Source organism: Anoplopoma fimbria, chromosome 12 (genome assembly GCF_027596085.1).
Source record: "Anoplopoma fimbria isolate UVic2021 breed Golden Eagle Sablefish chromosome 12, Afim_UVic_2022, whole genome shotgun sequence".
Lineage (NCBI taxonomy): Eukaryota > Metazoa > Chordata > Actinopteri > Perciformes > Anoplopomatidae > Anoplopoma > Anoplopoma fimbria.
This window is the reverse complement of record NC_072460.1, coordinates 20,191,258-20,212,367: the sequence shown is the minus strand read 5'-3', so window position 1 is coordinate 20,212,367 and position 21,110 is coordinate 20,191,258. Positions and strand designations below refer to the sequence as shown.

The following is a 21,110-nucleotide window of genomic DNA, read 5'->3' as shown; positions in this document are numbered from 1 at the left end:
ATTCGATTAGAGTTTGTAATTGCTTCCATAGCTATTTCTGTTTCTTCCTGTCCGTGTTCCTGGGCATGTGACTATGTAGTTAATGCTGTGTTTATTTTTATTTTTTAGTGTGTTGTATGTCGTTTGAAAAAGTGAACTGAGACTTGATACTGCATGTTTGTTTTCATGTGTTTTAAATGTTTGTTAATATCTTGCTTGAAACACTTTAAGCTGCCGTCTTGGCCAGGGCTCTGTTGGAAAAGGGTGCTTCTAATCTCAAGGAGAGTAACCTGGTTGTATAAAGGTTTGATACAAAAAAGAAGTATATGGTGGGGGAAGAGCAGAAAGAAACACCTGATTATGATTCCTGTCACATTGTGCTGGCACTGTCTCAGGCTTCTCATCGAGAGTTGGCTAAATGTCAACCTATGGAGATGAGACAGAGAGGTGCAAGGCAATGCTGTTTTTGTCAACTTTAAAGCCTGACAGGGATGTCTTCACGTGTCTGCCGTCAGCAAACCATGTGTCAGAGATGCTTTGTGCTGTGTGTTTTTAAGAGATAGAGAGAGCAACATTGTCTTTCCATATAGGCAAACCTGATTGATCTTGCCTTGAATTGTGGATGAATGCAATACTTTTACACCATCTAGTGTTGAAAACTGTGTGTAGAAAATGCTCTACTTAAAAAATGTGCTCTGTCACTTTGTTAATTCACTTAGGTGTTTGCGCATCACTGTGTGGACTGATATATGTGCAGAGTTTGACACTAGAAGGCTGTTTTAACATTCATCTGCCAAAGGGGGGAAAAAAATGATCTGTGCTTACCTGAAATCTGAGTAGTACTGATGAAAAGTGTAATCTGGAAAGCCGAATGCTCTGGTGCACATACACTTTTCAGTGATATGACAAACATTTTGTGTCCAGCAGTTAAACTTTAGAGATTAATAATATTTGCATGCTCTTCAAAGAGAGTGAAGGACTGGACAAAAATAACTTCTGGCAATGTAGCTGATTTTTTTGTTGAGCAGCACAAATTATTATTCCAAGCATACTATTTCTGCAGTGAGCTCAACATGTCTGAAAGGTTAAAAATTAACAAAAATACAATAAAGAAATGTATGTGCTTAATTGACTTTTTCCATATGTGGAGCAGTTGTACACTTATTTTCCCACTCACTTCCTCAAGTACACAGATTTACAAGGATTTTGTGTTCTTTAATTATCAAACACATACAGTACCTCTTTCTTAATCTAACCTGTGTTGGCTAATTCCAAAACAGATGTCCTCTTCAGTAACTTGAGGTTGCTGTAGATTTTTAACACCCTGTTGCACGCCTCTAAGATTGTGTTAGTTGACAATTACCTGGAGAAGTCATCTTGTGTTGCTATATCTCCAGAAGAGGAAGCGGATGTTAATGAATGCCTTTTGTATAAACACACATATTTCTCAGGTTTTAGTACCTTACCAATATCTCCTTCTTGCAGGACATGTTGGCAAATCAGTTACACAGCTGAGCTTGGTAGACTGTGGGATCCTGGCATATGCTCCACTGTGTAGACAGATACAGACACAGGAAAATGTCTCACAAGTAACTTAAACAGGACAGAGAAAATGGATATGCATCATACTTGTGTATGTAGTGACAAATGAACTTACAGTAAGTAGGTAAAAATGTAATTAAAGATTAAAAAATTGCATCCTCAAAAAATCATAAAGTAAATCAAACATATAAAGATTTGTGTTTTCATCATGCAAATGTATTATACATATAACTCAGAGTGCATTTAATGGTGTTAGAGTATTCCACAAAATGTTTAAAGATGCCTACATTTGCAGTTTTAATATTAAGACTGTATTGTGATTTCTTTAGTTTCCCTCGTTTCAACGTCGCCGGAAGCCCATGTTTGGCCACAACCAGTGGAGCTTTGCTTCTCCCATGCAATCATTAAAGGGATTAGGTATTAAGTCCTTTCTTTTATTCATCCCACTTAGGGTCAAGTAATACAACGCATATAAAATACTTTTGTGAATCCACGGAACAGTCAAGTGCAAGAATTTCAAATATCTAAATCATGCGATGGCTTTGAGATGCACAGTATCTGCCAGGTCTGCAGGTTGACATCTGTTCTCAAATGGGGTCAAGCTAAACATTGTAGTGTCATATTGCACATCTTGTCCATCCTGAGTAGCCTTCCTGAACTTTAGACGGACACACACACACACATAATAAAATAAATTCAAGAACAAGAAGAAGGTGCAAGATCAAATTTGATAACAATTATTATTGAAATTTCACACCTTTATTAACCAAAGCCCACTATATTTCTTCATCAGCCTATAATACATCACCAAAATGCTGTATGTAAATATATTATACCAACATCACTATGTAAATGCTAACACGCTGATGTTAAACATGTATATTGTTTACCAAGTTCAAGGATAAATAATTAGAAACATTGTGTGTACATGGAATATACTGGACACTGGATATATTCAGTGGCATACTGAACAACGATCCATGAAAAGAATGAAAACAAATTGACAAGATTGCTTGAGAAGAAAGAGGTGTGTGTGAGTGACCATGGTTCAGATTTCATAACAATAAATAATTAAAGGATGTCTCAGTCACAGATGAAAGTGTTAACTAATATTTAGCGTCCAAGCTCCTTTTGCAATAAGTGCCGCAAGGTAGAAAAAGGACAATCTGTGTGTCATAGCTTCCTTGATGAAACATTTTCCATTGATAGGGTTGGAAGTGTCCTGACATAAAAATGCACATTTTCTGCTAGCATTTCAACACAGACTCATTTTCATTGCTAATCATTGACACAATTCAAATTGTCATATTATTGTTGGAAGAATCTCCACTTCACCCATTAACTAAAAAGGACATCCTTTTCAGTTAAGCAATCCATGGAGGAGGGCGTTAAAAGATTTAAAAGAGATCCAGAGACTCATTTCACTACAAAAACCATCCACACAACGTTGCATATTGAGAGTGTAATTCTTGGGAGTAAGAAAATCCCTGGTACTCTGTTTCACTGAGGTACATCTATCTTTACTGTGGTCAAGATGTTTGTGGATGAGCGGATCGTGACTCTTTTCAAAAGGAATGCCCATCACACACTGACCTATTGGAGTGTTTTCTTCAGCTTTGGACTCTGCATTGCTTTCCTTGGACCCACAATTTTGGACTTGCAATGTCAAACAAACTCCACACTTAGTCAGATTACCTGGGTTTTCTTTTCCCAGCAGTTCTGCTTGTTGATTGGCAGCTCTATTGGTGGAGTTTTTAAGAAGACGTAAGTATTCATCCCCAAGACTCTGCATTCCAATAATCTGGAAACAATTTACTGTCGTTATAACCTTATTGTCTCTTTTCTTGTTTAAAGGTTGTTCAGTGCTCTAGCTGCCCTATTTGTCTCTGCTCTCACCATCTCTGTAATATTTGCCATCATCCCTCTGTGCAATAATGTTCTCCTGCTTGCCATCGCCATGGCCGTGTCTGGGTTTGCGATGGGCATTATTGACACCATTGCTAACATCCAACTGGTGACCATCTATCAGAGGGATTCGGCTGTTTTCTTACAGGTGAAAAAAGCCTGTAGTACCAGTACTTCATCTGTAGGAATCTGACATGAAGCATGACGATTTAGAAATAATACAAAGTAGAATTTAAAGAGTTTTTAATTTATAGGTTATAGTTATGAGGCAATTGTATAATAAAAAACAGAGTAAGTCACATTTCTGGCTTTTGTCTTCTACATTTTCACAGGCTCTTCATTTCTTCATTGGGTTCGGAGCCCTGGTGAGCCCTCTGATTGCGGATCCTTTCCTCTCGGAGACGGGCTGTGGGAATCACACAGGGAATGAGACTGAGAGCATGCATCATTTCAGGAACATGCTGAGAAACAGTCCGATTGTAGAGCACAACATAAATCAGAGCCACCTGCCCCACGAGGGAGGGGAAGAGGACTCAAATGTGCACTACGCTTTCTGGATCATGGCACTTATCAATGTGAGATTTTAGACAGATGTGCAGTATTAGATGAGCAGGAGAAGAGTTGCTCTTTTTTCTTAATCCAATGTTTTTTAGTTAATGGTTGAAAATGATAAAAGCGTGAATATTAATTGTGCACCCTCAGCTGCCCGTGCCCCTTGCAGTCCTGTTCCTGATGTATCGGGAGAAACTTATCCCATGTTGCCCAGGCGACACTCCTCCTCTTCTGGACAAAGACGAACTAGCAATGGAGAACCAGCAGGGGGCCGAGGGCTCGGAAGTAGAGCAGAAGGAACATGAAGCTGGAGGTAAAGATGTGGAAGAAGTGCTTTATAATCAGGACTACTATTTTAGGATGAGTGATACATTTTTTTTTCAGATTTTCAGTCGGTTTAGAGCAACAACAAAAATCACAATAAATGCCATTTTGTTTGCTAAAATCTGTAACTTGTGACCCCCACGCTCTGTTACAGGTCACGGGGATATCTTTAGCTGCTGTCAGAATGATAACCTGCGGGGGCTGCCGGTATCCTTCTTTATGATTCATATCCTCGGTGGGATGGTGCTCTTCATGACGGATGGCATTGTGGTGAGTGAGGGGTGGAGATAAATAATATGACGTGCATTTCACTTACTATGTTCAACATAAAATGTTATGAAGGCATATCAAATCTGGTGCACGTAAAACTCAGAAAGCAGAGCAGGTGACAGAATCTGCCTTCTCTTTTCAGGGTGCATATGCCGGCTTTGTCTACACTTACGGTGTGGCACCACCTATGTCATTGCCTCATAAGACAGCTGGTTACCTGGCCAGTATATTTTGGGCAGCGATCACTGCCGGCCGTCTTTTGTCCATTCCACTTTCATACCGTTTCCAGCCTGTGAGACTGCTCATGTTCAACCTGGTAAGGCTTAGAAAAACATTGAGACTGCCATTGTAGATGGGACATGCACAATGAAACTTAAAGGTCAAACACTAAACTGATATTTCTCTCTCTTTCTTGTAGGCAGGTGCTATTGTCACTGTCTTGATGCTGCTCATTTTCTACACCAGCAACACCTTTCTTTTTGCTGGGACCTGTTTATGTGGGCTTTTCCTCAGCAGCATATTCCCCTGTATGCTCGCCTATACTGAAGACATCCTTGATTATCAGGGTATATAATGATGTGTTTACAGCACAATAATTATTACACAATAATGGAATAAAAGCAAGGAGAGGAAATAAACCATGCATTTCTTTTTGCAGGCTGTGCAACCTCAGTGCTGGTGACAAGTGCAGGGATGGGAGAGATGGTTATGCAGGTTCTGGTTGGCTCAGTAAGTCTGATGAGTATCTCTATTATTGTTAAAAAATAAAAAAAAAATAGAAAAAAATAGAAATAGGTTTATAATTGCAAAAACAAGCCCAGCAGAGATTTAGATTTGTGTTGAGTAGTTTCTTGTCGCTATCTCATCCCCAGATTATCCAGACTGAAGGCAGCTACAGCTTCCTGCTGTGCGGAATGATAATCGCCTGCCTTGGTTTTATCCTCTTCATTGGTCTCTTGCTGTTCCATCGAATGCACAGAAATTACCTCACAGGTGCAGTATCAGCCAGCACCGTCCTACACATGCTGCATATGGTTTGTTTTACTTCATTTCCCAACTCATAATCCCTCTGCATCTGAACAGGAACAACAAAAAAGTCAGCCATGGTGGAAGAACCAGCGACAGAGCAGAATGGATCTGCTACAACAGAACAGAAAGAGGAGACGGGGAGCAGTTGAAAGGGGAAGCAGCTGTGTTCTGTCCTTTAGTGGCTACTGTAGGAGATGAAGTATTCCAACTATTTGTCTGCAGAGATGTTCTACCAAAGCCTACCAAAAGAAACGTTGTGCTGTGTTATTGTTATTTTGCTGGAAATGACAAATGTTTGCCAAGTAGATAGTGTGCTACTGTTGGAGGTTATACTTCAAACTCTTCCATTTTCTTTTCTGTAAATCAAAGACAGTGTTCATCAAATTGTGGATTGGTGTTGTGTTTTATATTTCATCAGGGTTTTAAATGTTTAAATACAAGGATTTTGATTACCTGTAGCATGCTTTTAAATATTTCTTTCTGTTTCAATTGTTTTCTGTTTGTTGTTTTGATTGTAATCTTTTATTTTCATGTTGTTTTACGTGTGTTTTTGCATATCTGTTTGCCTATGTACATGGATTACAATATAATATGTGTATTAAAACAATTGTAAAGATACGGGGAACATAGTGTGGGTTTGATCGATACAGAGACAATTCTGACACCGCATTTTATAATTAACAACAAAGGAAACATTGTGGATACATACAACACACGCAACGATTCAAATGTTTATTTTCTTTGCTTTCAACATTAACTATTCAAGAGGGGAGCCTCAGGTTTTACACTGTTAAACATCCAACGTAGAAGGAAGGACTTTGTACTCAAAGAAGTTGGCCTCTGAGAATGAAGAACAAATGTAAATAAAGAGTCATCCCGCCTTCGAACAGTTAACCGGTCAATCTATAACTTTACCTTTAGGCCCAGTTGCAACAAGAACAGGAGGCATCAAAGACCAGACCAGCAGCACAGTTCTCAAAGTACGTTTTGCCGTTGCTGCAGTTGTAGAATTGGTTCTTGTTGGTCGGGTCGGGGTACATGCCGCTGGTCTTTCCAGCGCAGAACCCGCTGTCCATGCCGTGGGTGCCCGAGTCCCCACCAGATGAGCTACCGCCACTGGAACCGCCACTGGAGCTTCCTCCAGAGCTTCCACCGGATGTCGTGCTCACTCCTGCAATTGGAGGAAGGGGAGTGGCAGGAGGGGCGCAGGCTGAGGAACACAACAAATCAATGAATTAATAAAATACATTCCTCATGTTCTACATTGATCAGCAATGACAAAGGTATTAAAAGTCTTACATGCTTGTTCCAGATTAAGGCCCTTTTTGAGAACATGAATCAGTGGGTATTTTCCCTGGTTACAGAAAGTGCCCATGTAGTCGTCCATGTCAAGGGTCCACACCATGGCGCCTCCGAAGTCACTCTTTGTCAGCCAGTCAACCTACACACAGCCAGAGGGGGGCGTTGTAGAAAGCATTTTGAGGTCAAAAACAAAGCAACTTCATTTGAATAACTTGTGATAACTGCATGATAACTGCAGCAGGACCCAACATACAGAAAACAGGGGATCAAATAGTCATATCTTAAACACCTGTCACATTTTTCAGTAGCACAAAGGAAAAACTTCCACATTTTATAATATTTAATCTCAACAGTTTATGCAGATTGGGGAACATTTTTAGCTCAGAGCTAATTTACCGCAGCAAACAGGTGGCCTGTCAAACAGTAAAACAAGCATTCTGTGCACTTCTGTTACCTTGATCTGGAAACTCTTCATGTTGTCATAGCCCACCCACTGGTTTCCCTTATAGGCATACGGCACATCCTGGGCCTGGTTCCAAACCTCAGTGGCTCCGTCTTTCAAAAAGCCGCAGATCTGTAATTTCACAACGCAGTGCATTAATGACAGCCTAGAGTGTTTCACACTGAAAAACAACAACCTGCTCTGTTGTCAAGCATACAGAAGAATATTAACTAACACTGAAACGCTGTCAACATTCATGCATACTCTCTATGGCTTTTACGCAATATTAAGGAAGCGTATACCTCAAAGTAAGCCAGCTCTCCAGCCTCTTGTGTGTATTTTCCTGGAGTTCCAGCACCAGCGATGGATGCTCCAACACCATGGTTAGCAGGGTTCTTAAGAGTGAATGTGTTGCCATATGTAGGGAAACCAACAATCAGCTTCTCAGCCGGGGCTCCCTGGCTCTTCCAGTAGTTCATGGCGTAGTCCTGGAACAAAGGAATTGGAAATATACATGGTTCTCTAACTAGATAGCTTTTGTGGATGCTTTGATATAGTTGCTGATTAAGCTTGCAGACTGCGGGTGTATTCTTCCTTCACACCAGCCCAGTTCTGGTGAGTTTAATTGTGAGAATGTTCAAGTACTCACCACATTGAAATAGATGAAATCACCCTGGTCCTCGGGGCCTTTAAACAGGGGACTGCATTCGCCAGTCATGGGGTCCCAGGAGCCATGGAAGTCATATGTCATGACGTTGATCATGTCCAGGGCCCTGGGTGTGGACAACACAGAGGCAATATTAACAAGCTTACAGTGATGATTTAAGTTCTAAAGGTTGAGAATTAGAGTTGCTTTGTTCCACTGTGAACTATTCATTTGTTGTGGATCACATTGGAAACACGACAAATATTGCTTTAAGTGCTTACTGGCCAAGCTTGGGAATCTGATAAGCCGAATCAATATTGTCCTTTCCAGCCGCCACAGCAGCAGACATCAGAAGACGAGCTTTGTTGCTCTGCTTGGCCTCACTCTCAAAGGCGGCTCTCATCTCCTGTTGAATGTCAACAGATATAAAATATTTAGTATTAACTGAACTCCAGGACTCAGATTCCATGAATTGTAACATGGTCAGGTTCTCCGTTTTTTGGGCTTCTATGTATATTTTATTCAGCATGGAACACAGTGGGAAAACCCCACAGGGATTTATTGTGGCCAAAAAACATTCGAGACAAGCTTGAGCAGTTAGATTTGCTATCAGGTATGAAAAGAAAACAGAAACTGAGCAGTAACCAACCTCCAGGAAAACAGAGTAGTACTGCTTGTCCTGAGGGGGGCCTCCTCTGTTGGCTGGATACTCCCAGTCAATGTCAAGCCCATCAAACTCATACTTCCTCAGGAATGAAATGACGGAGTTGATGAAGGTCTGACGGTTGGCAGGGCTCAGCACCATTTGTGAAAACCTAATTTGGGAATAGAAAGAAAATATAAAGAAGATTTCCACTATTTAGAAGGCCAAGTCTGCCGGTATCCATAGATTATCTCACCCTGTAGAGCCAAAGTTCCATCCTCCAACAGACAGGAGAGTCTTCAGGTTGCCATTCCTGCCGATGAATCAGACATTTTTGCACTGCAGTGACAACTTTATTCTTCTTTACAGGGGTTATTTCTTCTTATTTATTTAGGACGGACATTTTTCAGTAACTCACTTGTTCTTCAGGGCGTTGAACTGACTGTAAAGCTCCACATCATTCCACTCATAGGTGGCCAGTTGGTTGTTTTTTATGGTGGCGAAGGCGTACAGAAGATGGGTACACAGGCATGGGTCGATGTCATTGGGCATAAATATGGTTGGAGGTGGTCTGTACTGTGCCCAGTTTGTGAAGTAGCATGACAGTATGAAGGATGAGCCTTTGGTTCAAAAGAAGTTTATTATTATTATTTACGACCAAACACCTTTTGCAAAGCAATTTATGGCCAAAAAAAGGAAATTAAACATACACACTGTATCCCATATTCTTAGATTGCTTACCAAGCTGCGCGTGCAGCAGCAGGGCCAGAGCTGTAAAATTAAATGTCACATGTTATCTTTGAGCAAAAAGACATATTATAAAAGTGTTCAAAATTGCCTTTTCAAATTGTTGCAATGCACTGTATATCCAAATCCAGGAACTAGCAATTACCAGTAGACCATGTACACATACTAGAGAAAAATGTTTCAAAATGCAGCAGCACTGACTTACCCGTCACAAACAGTACTTTGCCCATGACTACCTTGTACAAGGAGGTCATCTAACAGGTGTACTCACTTTTATACACTCCCAGTTTGCTCAAATGTAACCAAATTGGGACATCTGCCAAAAAAGGTGTTGTTTCAAAGAAGATTATCAAAGGTGCTCACTTAAGGAGTAATATGTGATTACTTATCACACGTCCAGGCACGTTCTCAACAGGCCCCCTTTCTCCTTGTGTGAAGGACTCATTTATCCAAACCGAGCATGATCCAAAAAAGCAAATACAATGCAGGAAAATGTGGCTAAGGCTTTTTTTTTTTAAGTTGCACAAACACCAAAAGATCATTGAAGAATTTGTCACAAATGTTTGGTTGGGATGTAGATTATTACATTTCACCAATTATGTCTGACTTGGCAATAAATATTCTTTAATCATACCAGAAAGAAAAACATTTCAATGTTTTAAGTGGATTATCTATGCATGCACAGCAAAACAAGAGGAAAGGCAGATGTTTATTAATTTGACTACAGTGCATGAATCTATGCTATCTTATCAAATATGCCTTTCATGTCACGCAGTAAATTTACCGTCTCTGTTCAGTGGTGACATGAAGCATTAGAAATCAACTCGCATAAACAACAGGGCAAAATTGCCTTTGTAAAACTACTTAGACTGCAGATATGTGATGATAAATATGTTTGACAACTCTAATCGTGCTGAAAATAGGATCATGATATATCATGAAGAGGGATTTGCATTATAATCAAAAGCATTCACATAGCAAATGGAGAACTTATCTAATCATTCCCCTTCCATTATAATGCAGCCTTCTTTATCTTGAACAGTTTATGTTATATTTAAAAAAAGATATGCTGGTGTCAGGCGGAAAACACCTTGGCTGAGCAGAAGCCTAGAGCCAGGAGTAATGCCATTTGCTTTTCCAAAACAAACCAATCTGCTTTTCGTGGTGAACAAATGTTGTGGGGACTGAAAGTGGATCATTTACCAGCTGATTTTCTCTCTGAAAGTGAAAAACAATACAATCAAAGTTTTAACCAAGGTCATTTCATCATTTTTTTTCCCTGAGGTGCAAATCAAAGGCTTATCTGTCACATATCACAAATGTACTTAAATTATACATCTGCTCAGTTTAAAAGAAAAAGACTGCTATTCCTGTGACCGCATGAAATAGCAGCCTGGAAATTCACAAAGTTAAAATGAGTTTCAGATAAGTGGTAGAGGTTATTTGTTTCAGATAAAACTATCGTACGCATAGGTTTTTAATAGGTTAAATAAACTGACGTTATAAAGGATGTTTTTGCCTGTTTGGTGTTGTAACCTTCATAGTTACTCAACACCAGTGCATGCGTGACAGTTATAGTTCTGTTTTTTCCAATGTGGTTTGACCTTTAATGTCCCGTGCACACACACACACACACACACACACACACACACACACACACACACACACACACACACGCAAACATACATATATATATACTTATATACATGTAAATTTCACAGACTGCATAAAAAGTAATAAAAAAGCAATAAGAAAGTGTTTTAAAATATGCTGCATGAAGTTCAGTAAAAACTTTTTGGGAAAGACATGTCAGGTTAGCTTTATGTGAACTGTGTTGTGCTTCTGCTCTCGGACAAAATCGGATCGCTAAATCTACATAAATATATGTAGATTTAGCGATCCACGGTAAATTATATTGCCATACAGACAGTGAGACGGACAGAGAGATAGACGGATAGACAGACACAGATAGATAAACTGACTGACTGTGTAGCTTTCTCAGGACCAATTTCTGTTTGGCAACAGGAAGACTGCTGTAATGCTTGTTTGTGAGATACAGGAACAGTCTTCTGATGTTCTTCATGTGGTCCTAATAGAGAGCAAAAAACTCTTTTTTTCATCTTCTTTCTTCCTAAAATACACAAAAGAAAAAGAGGATGATAAAGACTGCTCTAAACATAATATCTCCTTTAATGGTATTTAGTGCCACCTACTGTTTAAGTAAATAAACTGGCCTTACAGTTCCCAAGCTACAGTATCCAACACAGATACACATGAGATGTGATTTATGGGCTGTGGGATTTCAACACAATAATGACCATATAAACACAAGCTCACACAAATAAACATTGCCAGTAACACCATGAATGACCTTGTTGCACAACCTTACCACATGGGAGAAATAAGAGGAAGCCTGCATACTTCATATGTTGCACATTTTGCTTCTGCTTCACATTATTCTTTGCAATTTCATCATGAAGACGTCTCTTGGCCTCTTCAATGGTAAGAGCAGATTTTTTTTTAAATACTGTCGCTGTGTAATGTTGCAGAAACTTGAGAAGACAGATTTACCTGTGCTATTTTTTATTTTTTTTGCATTACACAGCTCCAGTTCTCTGTCTCCTCTGGCTAACAAAGCATAATGTGGACTCAGTCCAGCTGTCGGCTCCAAAGGTGGTGACAGGAGCATTAGGAGGATCTGTGACGATCCCTTGTCAGTATGACCGTCACTACAGAGACAACTCAAAGTACTGGTGCAAAGGACTGATATATGAGCTGTGTGAAATAATTGTGAGAACACCCAATAGGCAGCGAAACGACCGAAGCTCCATTGTAGATGATAAGGACGCAGGAGTCTTCACTGTCATTATGACTTCTCTCTTAGAGAGTGATAACGATAAGTACTGGTGTGTCATCTCCAGATCTGGAAGGAACATCTTCTCTGGTGTCAAGCTCTCCGTCTCCCACACAGGTATACTAATAGCTGCTTAGCTCACACACTTCATGATGTTTTACTGACCCAGAAAGACAAAAACTTACTCAAACTTGTAGATGACTAAACTTGACTAAAATTTAAAAGATATTTTCCTTGAAAATGTGTTTTTTGGTCTTTGCTAATGTCTGTCTTCAAATAATTGCGTTTTTTGGGGGGGGCAGGATTGATCAGTCGGTAAATTTGTTGACGTTTAATGCAAAGTATTTTTTTTCCACACTGGTCACAACAACAACAACAACAACAGCAGCAACCACCACCACAACAACAACCACCACTATTCTGGAACAAAATGAAATAAGGTAAGAACAGTCTTCAAGGACAATAAACTTTCCAATTTTTATTCAGTGAATAAAGATAAAACATTAACAGCAGTTGATATAATTAAATAAATAAATATATGAAATGATGTGCCCCGAAAAAAAGTAAAAAAATGTAAACCCTTATTTTGTTTTTTTGTTTGAACTAGTTGGTGGGCGACTTTGCGTTGGATCCTCTTTATTCTAATGGTGTGTTGTTTAGTGTCAACACACATCGCTGTGTGGAGGATAATGACTGCAAGAAAAATACTGCTGCAACAACAACATCAACAATTTCAAGATCAAAACTCAAACATCTATGGTTGAAAGGCATGGGTGATTTATAATATAATTTATACTGAAGCTACAAAACTATTCCTCCAGGAGACATTCTATCAGTGTGTGAATTAAACTGAGAAATAAACCGAGTCAAAAAGTGGCTTCCGGCTTCTTTTTATCTATGTATAAATGATTAAAAGCAAAATGATTTTTGGTGCTAGTGCCTAAGATAACTTTGGGCCCAACTTTTGAACATCCAATCATCTTAAAAATGGCAACTCTGGAGAAGTGAGGCTCTTGGCTTTCTTTTAAAAATATTTGCAGGTTTTATATGGACCATCATGGAGGTTGATATTTTTTATTTTAACCACCAGTTTCTCTGGGTTTTATACAATCTCTCAGTGGTGTAGTACCCCAAATATCTGAAATGTTGCAGGATAAAAAGACAAAAAAAGAAGGCCCAACTCTTGGAAAACATTGACCAATACTAACGTTGAATGGTGGTTATGGCCTGATACTTTCTTTTTGACAATCTAAGTGAGGATCACAGAGTTAGATTCCTTAGAAAATCTTATAGGATACCTACAGCTGAGATGGAGTTCATGCAAAGTGGTGACTTGCTGTTACAATCTGTCTTAGACTGGGACTAAAATGGGAGACACACAGGTATACTTACATGTGCTAATTTGTTCATAAGTGTAACAAATAGATGGGAGGAATCTGTCAAATCAGTATGGGATTTGATTTGTAAAATGCAGAGATGTGTGGTGTGCAGAGATCTGCCCAAACAACTGGCTGCTGCTCTGGCATGGGGTTTACTGGGCCCAGGTGTGTCCCATGTCACTGATTAAACCTTCAATAGCTCTGCAGCCAACAACAAATGGAGGAGGGACGGTCACAAATCAAAGTTAAATTATATCAACATCCCCCAGAAAATGTGACTTATTCTCTCAAAGAAGCAGAGGTGATTTGTGAACCTTGTCAAGCTGATTTAATTACATTGCTGGTTGTAGCGGCAAGATATTGGATAACTGTGTGTGCTGGTCTGCGCTTTCAGAAAACAGCACATAGAACCGCATTTATTCACAGTTTTCCTCGACAAACCTGTGAAATCTAATGCAATAATCCTTATTCTTGCAAAGCATGTAATGTTTAGTTTATGACTGTCTAAGAGGTACTGAAGTATTTAGTCCCTGGCAGTGCTGTATTAGATCGCTTTATAGGTTGTTTTTGTTCATGCATGTAAATGAGGGCGGACAAAACACTAGAAACACCTTTGAGGTCTTTTTCACAGCAGACTTGTCATATAGCAGGAAAAGAACAGTTTTTACTTATAACATTAACAATGGCTCTGTTCTATTCATGTGTCTAGCCATGAGTGTGACAGTGATCCAGCATGCATTAGAGGAATTCAGTCATCGTTAATTCAATTAGTCGCACCTGTGCATTTCCTACTGTGACGTGCAAAAATGTCTTCCACAAAAGGCCTATAGTAAAGTAGCTGTGCCCTTAACAACATATATGTGTCAATGTATAAACAACAAAAATGAAAAAAAGATCATTAAAGTAATGCAATATTCATTTCAGGGCAATTGTATTGTATTCTACATGTTTTTGTATTTTTCTGTAGGTATTAACCAGCTCAGCTAAAGACATACAATATAATGCATAAACATAACATGTTTGATAATGAAATTACTTAATTTATGTTAAATATATTTGTCAAATCTAAATTTATCAATCTTTTTGTTAAGATCCAGAATGGCCTTCAGCATGTAAATATAGGGTGGAAGAGGTGGAGCTCAAATTCAGATGAGGATACAAGGTGTGAGGGATTTAGGAGGTGATGTCACCACTTCTGCTGCAGGAACCTCTGGCATGAACTCGTGTCAAGACAGCCACCATAACCAGAGAAAGTTAGCTTTCAAAATAAAAGCACATGGAAAACAAGCGAAGGCTTGTATGAATAAACAGTTGGGCCTGTCCCAATAACTACTTTTGTTAAACGAAATAATTTTCAAACTTATTTAATTGTCAATTTAAGACCACTTTATGCCCCTGATATAATGATAATAATAATTAGCATAAAAATTCACCTTTTAAATGAGCAATGAACTTATATGTCTTAGTTACTCAGACATCCCAATTGTAATGGGAAAACATTTTAAAAATCCAAAATAAATAAAACATGAATCAAATAAAACCACACAACTAAAAGTCCTTAGTGAGGACAGAGGGAGGTTAGATCTTGTAGCCTACAGTTTGTCAATCCCCTTGATGTACATTTTTGATTTGGTATATTGGGCTATATAAATACAACTGCTGTCAAATATATGTAGTGGGATGAAAAGTACTGTATTGGCATCCAATACATAGTGGAGTATAAAGTAATAATTGCTGCTGTTATTATAAGTAGTCTTCATTTTTTCCTTCGTTACTCTGCTTACTACTCTTATTATATGAATACTTTATGTCATATACATTGAATGTGTTGTATCTCTGTTATGCTGTTCATTCTGTACACATGACATCTATTGCATTCTGTCCATCCTGGGAGAAGGAGCCCTCCTCTGTCGCTCTCCCAGAGGTTTCTTCCTTTTTTTCTCCCTGTTAAAGGGTTTTTAGGGGAGTTTTTCCTGAGCCGATGTGAGGGTTCAGGGACAGAGGATGTCGCATGTGTACAGATTGTAAAGCCCTCTGAGGTAATTTGAGATTCTGGGCTATACAAAATAAACTGAATTGAAAAAAAAAATGTAGCTTAAAATTGAAATAGAAAAAGTAACCTACAACTAAGTTACCTCAAAATAATACTTAAAGGCAGCACAGTTTTTCAGTAAATGAATTAACATTCATTCATTCATTTTCCGTAACCTGCTTATCCAGTTAAGGGTCACAGGGGTGCTGGAGCCGATCTCAGCTGTCAATGGGCGAAGGCAGGGTACACCGAGGACAGGTCGCCAGTCTGTCGCAGGGCAGACATATATAAAACTCATCTATTCAAATCTGCTTTTAACCTGTGATACTGGCTCAAAGTATATCTTGTGTTTTGTTGTTAATTTGTTTTTCTACTGTTAATGTCATCTCTTGTTTACATTTTAAATGTATTTTTGATAAGATAAAATAATCCTTTATTAGTCCCACAGCGGGGAAATGTACAGGATTACAGCAGCATAGAGGATAGTGCAAACAAGAGACATAGTAAAACAAAAAAAACAAGATCAAAAATAAGTATTATAAATAAGCAAATGAGCAATAAAAAAACAAGTAAAAAACAGTAAAGAATTCACAGTAACTGAAATATTATATAAACAGACAGAAACTATTATAACTATTAAACTATTATAACTATTGTATTGCACAGTGTATTAGTGACAGAACCCACATTAGTACCTCAAATGAAAAACTGTATATTTGAATAAACAAGTATTATAATTAGTTTGGATTCTGTCTTCATATAATAATAATAATAATAATACGCAGTCAGATATTAGGCCAAATGTTTTATTTTGAAGGTGACTTCCGGTGGTATTCTCTCCAGCTTGACGCAGTCCGGACTCGGTAGCTCTCTTAGCTTCTCCCCGAGTGTAGCAAGTTGCCGCTGATCGCTGGTGCCAACGCCCGGCGAAATAAGACAGCTAACGTCAGCCAGCGGAGGGACATTGGTACGTAACGCAAACATCACCTGACTAATAAGAGTATGAATAGAAGTTGTACATGCTTCGTATTGTGAGATAAGCTACAGCGAGGAAACTAGCGCTGCTTTACAAGCTAATGTTAGCTAAGCGAGCTAACTAGCTAGCTAGCATTGTCCAGTGACTGCTAGCGCTGCGTTAGCTTAGCCGGCTAACCAATAACATGTAGATTTTCACCATCAATCCACGTGTGATTATGTGAATAGTGATTTATATGTTGTCTTATTTAAAAAATACTAACTAGTTAGCTATTCAGCCGGGTTATAACATGTTTAAACACGTGATTTAACGTTGTCAATAGCTAGCGTTAGCCTCCAGACAGGTCTGGTGATGGGGTGTGACAGTTAGCTAATGCTAGCTAATGCTAGGGTTACACAGCCTTTCCCCCTCACACCCCCCTTGCTTAATCAAAGCTGTCATTAGCAGGAACTGGGATGCGTTCAATGTCCTCACGGGTTGTCGTCTCTCTCTCTCTCTCTCACAACAGATAACTGCGCTGCCAGCAGAACCCAGAAAAGCACAGAGATGCAGACCATCAAATGTGTGGTGGTGGGTGATGGAGCGGTGGGAAAAACCTGCCTATTGATTTCATACACCACTAACAAATTCCCCTCTGAATATGTCCCTACAGTAAGTACGTTTGGTGTGTTTCAGAGTTGGATGCATGCTCACAGACACACACATGTGTTAGGTTTAGGTGTCCTTGAACGCACCATAACATTTCATTAATTCTTTCATCACAGGTTTTTGACAACTATGCAGTAACTGTGATGATTGGGGGTGAACCATACACCCTTGGCTTATTTGATACAGCAGGTAAGATTATATTGCATTCCTAGTGGAGTTAAATGAAATTGTTTGTCCGACACATAATGAGCTAATTTGTGGTGTGGTTTCTTTTATAGGTCAGGAGGATTACGACAGGTTACGACCACTAAGCTACCCACAGACGGACGTGTTCTTAGTCTGTTTCTCAGTTGTTTCACCTTCCTCGTTTGAGAATGTTAAAGAAAAGGTGAGTACAAAGTGCAGGGAGGTTTCTCACCCGCAAATCTAATAACATCCTCTCTCCAATTATATGAAAGTAAACTGCTTGCATGGCACACTCCATATATTTAAACTCTGCTCTATGTTACTAAGGGATTGGAAGATTGTAAAGCAGTATGGCAAGGAATTAAATAGTATAGATGTACTGATGACAAGAGGAATTATAAATGAAGCAACAACTTGCTGTTTTAAACAACATTGTGGATTTTATTGATATGTTTTTCTTTATATAATCTGATGATTTGACTTATGCAGAAAAAAAAAAGTTAAATTTTTAGGTGTAGGCTGTTCAGTATTTCTCCTCCTTGCTGCCTCCATCATAAAACACTGGAAGGCATTATTTCTTACAGGAGACAATAACGCCTGTCCTAAAACTACAACAATCCCATTTTTAGAACAATTTTATTTATCAGATATCGGTTTATAGCATTTTCATGCATAACCTACATGTAGCATTCAGTTGTAAATGAATCTGCCTTTTAGTGATGAGTGTTGCCTGTGTGTTTTCTTGTTTGTTTGTTTTTCTCCAGTGGGTTCCTGAAATAACTCACCACTGTCCCAAGACCCCGTTCCTGTTGGTAGGCACTCAGATCGACCTGCGTGATGACCCCTCTACAGTGGAGAAGTTAGCCAAGAACAAACAGAAGCCAATCACCCCTGAGACAGCAGAGAAGTTGGCTCGTGACCTTAAGGCAGTCAAATATGTTGAGTGCTCAGCCCTAACGCAGGTAAGATCTTCCATTAATCAACGCTTGAAGCCAGTGTGGCAAGCATGTGCTTGAATGTCAGTTTCCTAGCAGGGGTGGACATACGTTGACTTGTCTTTTGCTAACAGCATTTGGCAAAAAAAAAAAAAAACTTCATCTAACTCTGTGTTGTATGCCTGTCTTTCTCCTATCTTTTCCTCTTTCTGTAGCGGGGACTGAAGAACGTATTTGATGAGGCTATCCTAGCCGCTTTAGAGCCCCCTGAAACTCAGAGAAAGAGAAAATGCTGTTTGTTCTGATGTCTTCTTGCATCTAGCTTTGCCTCTCGATTGTCTGCTGCTTACTCATTGCAAAGAGATGTCTGTCACTAAAATAACCACAACGCTCTTTTTAAACTTAAAAACTCTGTGCCCATTAACTTTTTTTCCCCCTCTGTTCATGTGTGCTTTCTTTTCAACTCGGCCTAATCACAGTTATCCATGCTGCCTGATATAACAAGAGTGCCAATCTTTAGTTCTTCTTTCTGTCGTCAGCACCTTGAGTGCGAGTCTGTGAAACTGGACATGACTGCATTTGTTTGTTATTCAGCATCAGTTTTACCTACAAAGCATTAATGCCAACATCCATCTTAGACAGTAATACACTTTTTTATTTCTACTGCAGCATCAAAAATTTCCCATGGGCTTTTGTCTTTACTCAGACAACTTGATCATGAAGGAGTCTTGTATAATGTTATTTGAATAAAGGAACATTTTGATTGCCCTGCTCCATTTCTACCCAGCCTTCTTTTGCAATTAGTTCCCTGAAGATGCTAATAAGTATTTGAAGCACATCCCTGTTTTGAATATTAATATTTTATTTCCACAGAAAGGATTAAAGAATGTGTTTGATGAGGCAATACTGGCTGCCCTGGAGCCTCCTGAACCTAAGAAAAGGCGTAAATGTGTTCTGCTCTAAAGTTTCGTCGCAGCCTTCCCCACACCAGTTTCCAAATCTAGGTTAACAGTACTTAAGAGGTTTGTTGTACAAGCACATTCCAACATGAGTTAGGATATTATGAAATATTTGCCTTCTGACTGACATAGCCTAACCTAAATACATATTCAATGTGTTGAACACGGTTTTTAGATGGAGTGACATCTGATGCTGTTTGTGATGATTTGATGCCATTGAAATGGTCTTACATGATGGGAACAATGACTACTTACGATACATCAACAAACTGTAGGTGATATAATTAAAGTTTGACCACATTATGTTTAGTTTATTTTGCATAAGAGCAAATCCAAAAGTACAACAACACTATGAAATGGTATTTTATCAGAGCTCTGGTTTTTTTGAAGGCCCTTTAAAACACAAACTAGCTGAGAGTGTTGGGTCAGTGAGCTGCTCCAATTATGTATTAGTATGTGCTAAATCTATTCTTTATTTTTCAAGTAATTCCCTTGAAGTTTATTGTTTATAATATACATTCAACCGTGGCGCACAATACTGCATGTGGTTGACACGGCATTGTCATAGCAAAACAGATGAATGCTCTTTAAAAATGACTGAGTTCTTAAAGTGTTGAAAGTTGCCGTAGACTAGTTTTTTTAATCTTTTTTTTTTTATACATAAATTCATGTTCAATGTCAACATAGCCTCTGGGCGGATCTAAGAAATATTTGAAATGACATTTCTAGGCTATGCTCCATCGTAGTTCTGGTTTGCCAAAATATAATTTTATAAATTGACACTTGTCAAAGTAGAGATCCGCAGAAGCTGATTAAGACTTGGGAAATGTCATGGAGTTATTATTGTCAATTTAACAAACTTTATGCAAGAAGTTGGAGCACAACAATTTCTAAGTCATTTACTTTTTGTGACAGAAGTGATTTAACCAGAAAATGATGTGTGTCTTTGAATGCTAATCAAAAGTTGCAGTAGCTAAACTTTGTAGGAGGATTCCAGCCCATAACCCGAGGCTAATGAACTAGTTTGTAAACTGAACAAACTTGCTGAAGTCAGTAACGCCTTGTTCTTACAAAATGCTATACATAGTTTGAAACCCTGTGAAGATTTTTTGAGTGACTGAACTACCACTATTTGCATTTGTCTTTTCCTATAACCATGCCTGGATTGTGACGGGCTTGAATTTGATTTGTAAATAAAATGAGAATAACTCATAACTTATTGACTGAATACAATGTGTGCATTACAAATAGAGATTTGGAGGAAATGAGGTAACACTGAAATCAGAGTAACCAGGAAAATGTTGAGAGAACGAGTTACTTTTTGGTTTTTATTCAATTTGACATCAAAGTTTTACTGTATCTTGCTTGTGATAAAGTGCCACAATAAACCAGTATTATGAATAAACCCTAACTTAAAATACATGTTGTCTGTCTTGATGGTTACATGAATGAAGGTTATGAAATTGTATACATTTTCCACAGATTACAGTTTTTCAATACAACTTTTCAGCATTACTACTTACACTACAGTGCAAAGATTAATATCATTTTCCATTAAGGATGGTTTGTTATATTGCTGCAGTGTTAACAATATTGATAGATAGAATCCCTTCTTATCTGAGAGATTGGCTTTTCTTTTTCTTGCCATGTGGCATTTATTCTGGCCTTATTGTGGATGTTGTAACTTGTCAGAAATATTGACGTCACAGCACCCACAGATTCCTTCATAAAACATAATAGTGTTATAAGCCTCAGACTGA

General features: G+C 38.7%; 4 protein-coding genes across 5 annotated transcripts; 3 read left to right on the top strand and 1 right to left on the bottom strand.

Moving 5' to 3' along the window:
- The first annotated feature begins 2,961 nt into the window (after positions 1–2,961).
- mfsd4ab (major facilitator superfamily domain containing 4Ab) lies at positions 2,962–6,219 on the top strand. Its single transcript, XM_054608355.1, has 10 exons — positions 2,962–3,285; positions 3,376–3,574; positions 3,759–4,001; positions 4,129–4,291; positions 4,457–4,572; positions 4,715–4,888; positions 4,991–5,138; positions 5,231–5,301; positions 5,445–5,565; positions 5,656–6,219. The coding sequence occupies exons 1-10, from the start codon at positions 3,056–3,058 to the stop codon at positions 5,748–5,750; spliced, it is 1,560 nt and encodes a 519-aa protein (XP_054464330.1). The 5' UTR covers positions 2,962–3,055; the 3' UTR covers positions 5,751–6,219.
- An 85-nt stretch (positions 6,220–6,304) lies between these two features.
- Positions 6,305–9,611, bottom strand: LOC129099218 (acidic mammalian chitinase-like). The gene is made up of 11 exons (XM_054608356.1): positions 9,587–9,611; positions 9,376–9,405; positions 9,053–9,254; positions 8,891–8,947; positions 8,641–8,806; positions 8,273–8,397; positions 7,995–8,118; positions 7,648–7,833; positions 7,358–7,477; positions 6,901–7,042; positions 6,305–6,811 (listed from the first exon to the last, which is right to left on the bottom strand). The coding sequence occupies exons 1-11, from the start codon at positions 9,609–9,611 to the stop codon at positions 6,519–6,521; spliced, it is 1,470 nt and encodes a 489-aa protein (XP_054464331.1). The 3' UTR covers positions 6,305–6,518.
- Positions 9,612–11,821: 2,210 nt separating this feature from the next.
- On the top strand, positions 11,822–15,989 carry LOC129100168 (CMRF35-like molecule 3). The gene is made up of 4 exons (XM_054609726.1): positions 11,822–11,883; positions 11,987–12,352; positions 12,621–12,675; positions 15,835–15,989. The coding sequence occupies exons 1-4, from the start codon at positions 11,856–11,858 to the stop codon at positions 15,836–15,838; spliced, it is 453 nt and encodes a 150-aa protein (XP_054465701.1). The 5' UTR covers positions 11,822–11,855; the 3' UTR covers positions 15,839–15,989.
- Positions 15,990–16,489: 500 nt separating this feature from the next.
- On the top strand, positions 16,490–20,770 carry LOC129100362 (cell division control protein 42 homolog). Of its 2 annotated transcripts, none has more exons than XM_054609971.1 (6): positions 16,490–16,613; positions 17,131–17,273; positions 17,387–17,459; positions 17,549–17,658; positions 18,221–18,418; positions 18,607–19,250. In XM_054609971.1, exons 2-6 carry the CDS (start codon positions 17,169–17,171, stop codon positions 18,694–18,696), a joined length of 576 nt encoding a protein of 191 aa, XP_054465946.1. In that variant the 5' UTR covers positions 16,490–16,613; positions 17,131–17,168; the 3' UTR covers positions 18,697–19,250. The 2 variants fall into 2 exon arrangements, with proteins under 2 accessions (XP_054465946.1, XP_054465945.1); XM_054609970.1 differs by lacking the exon at positions 18,607–19,250 and adding an exon at positions 19,265–20,770 and having other exon boundaries at positions 16,491–16,613.
- Positions 20,771–21,110: the final 340 nt, after the last annotated feature.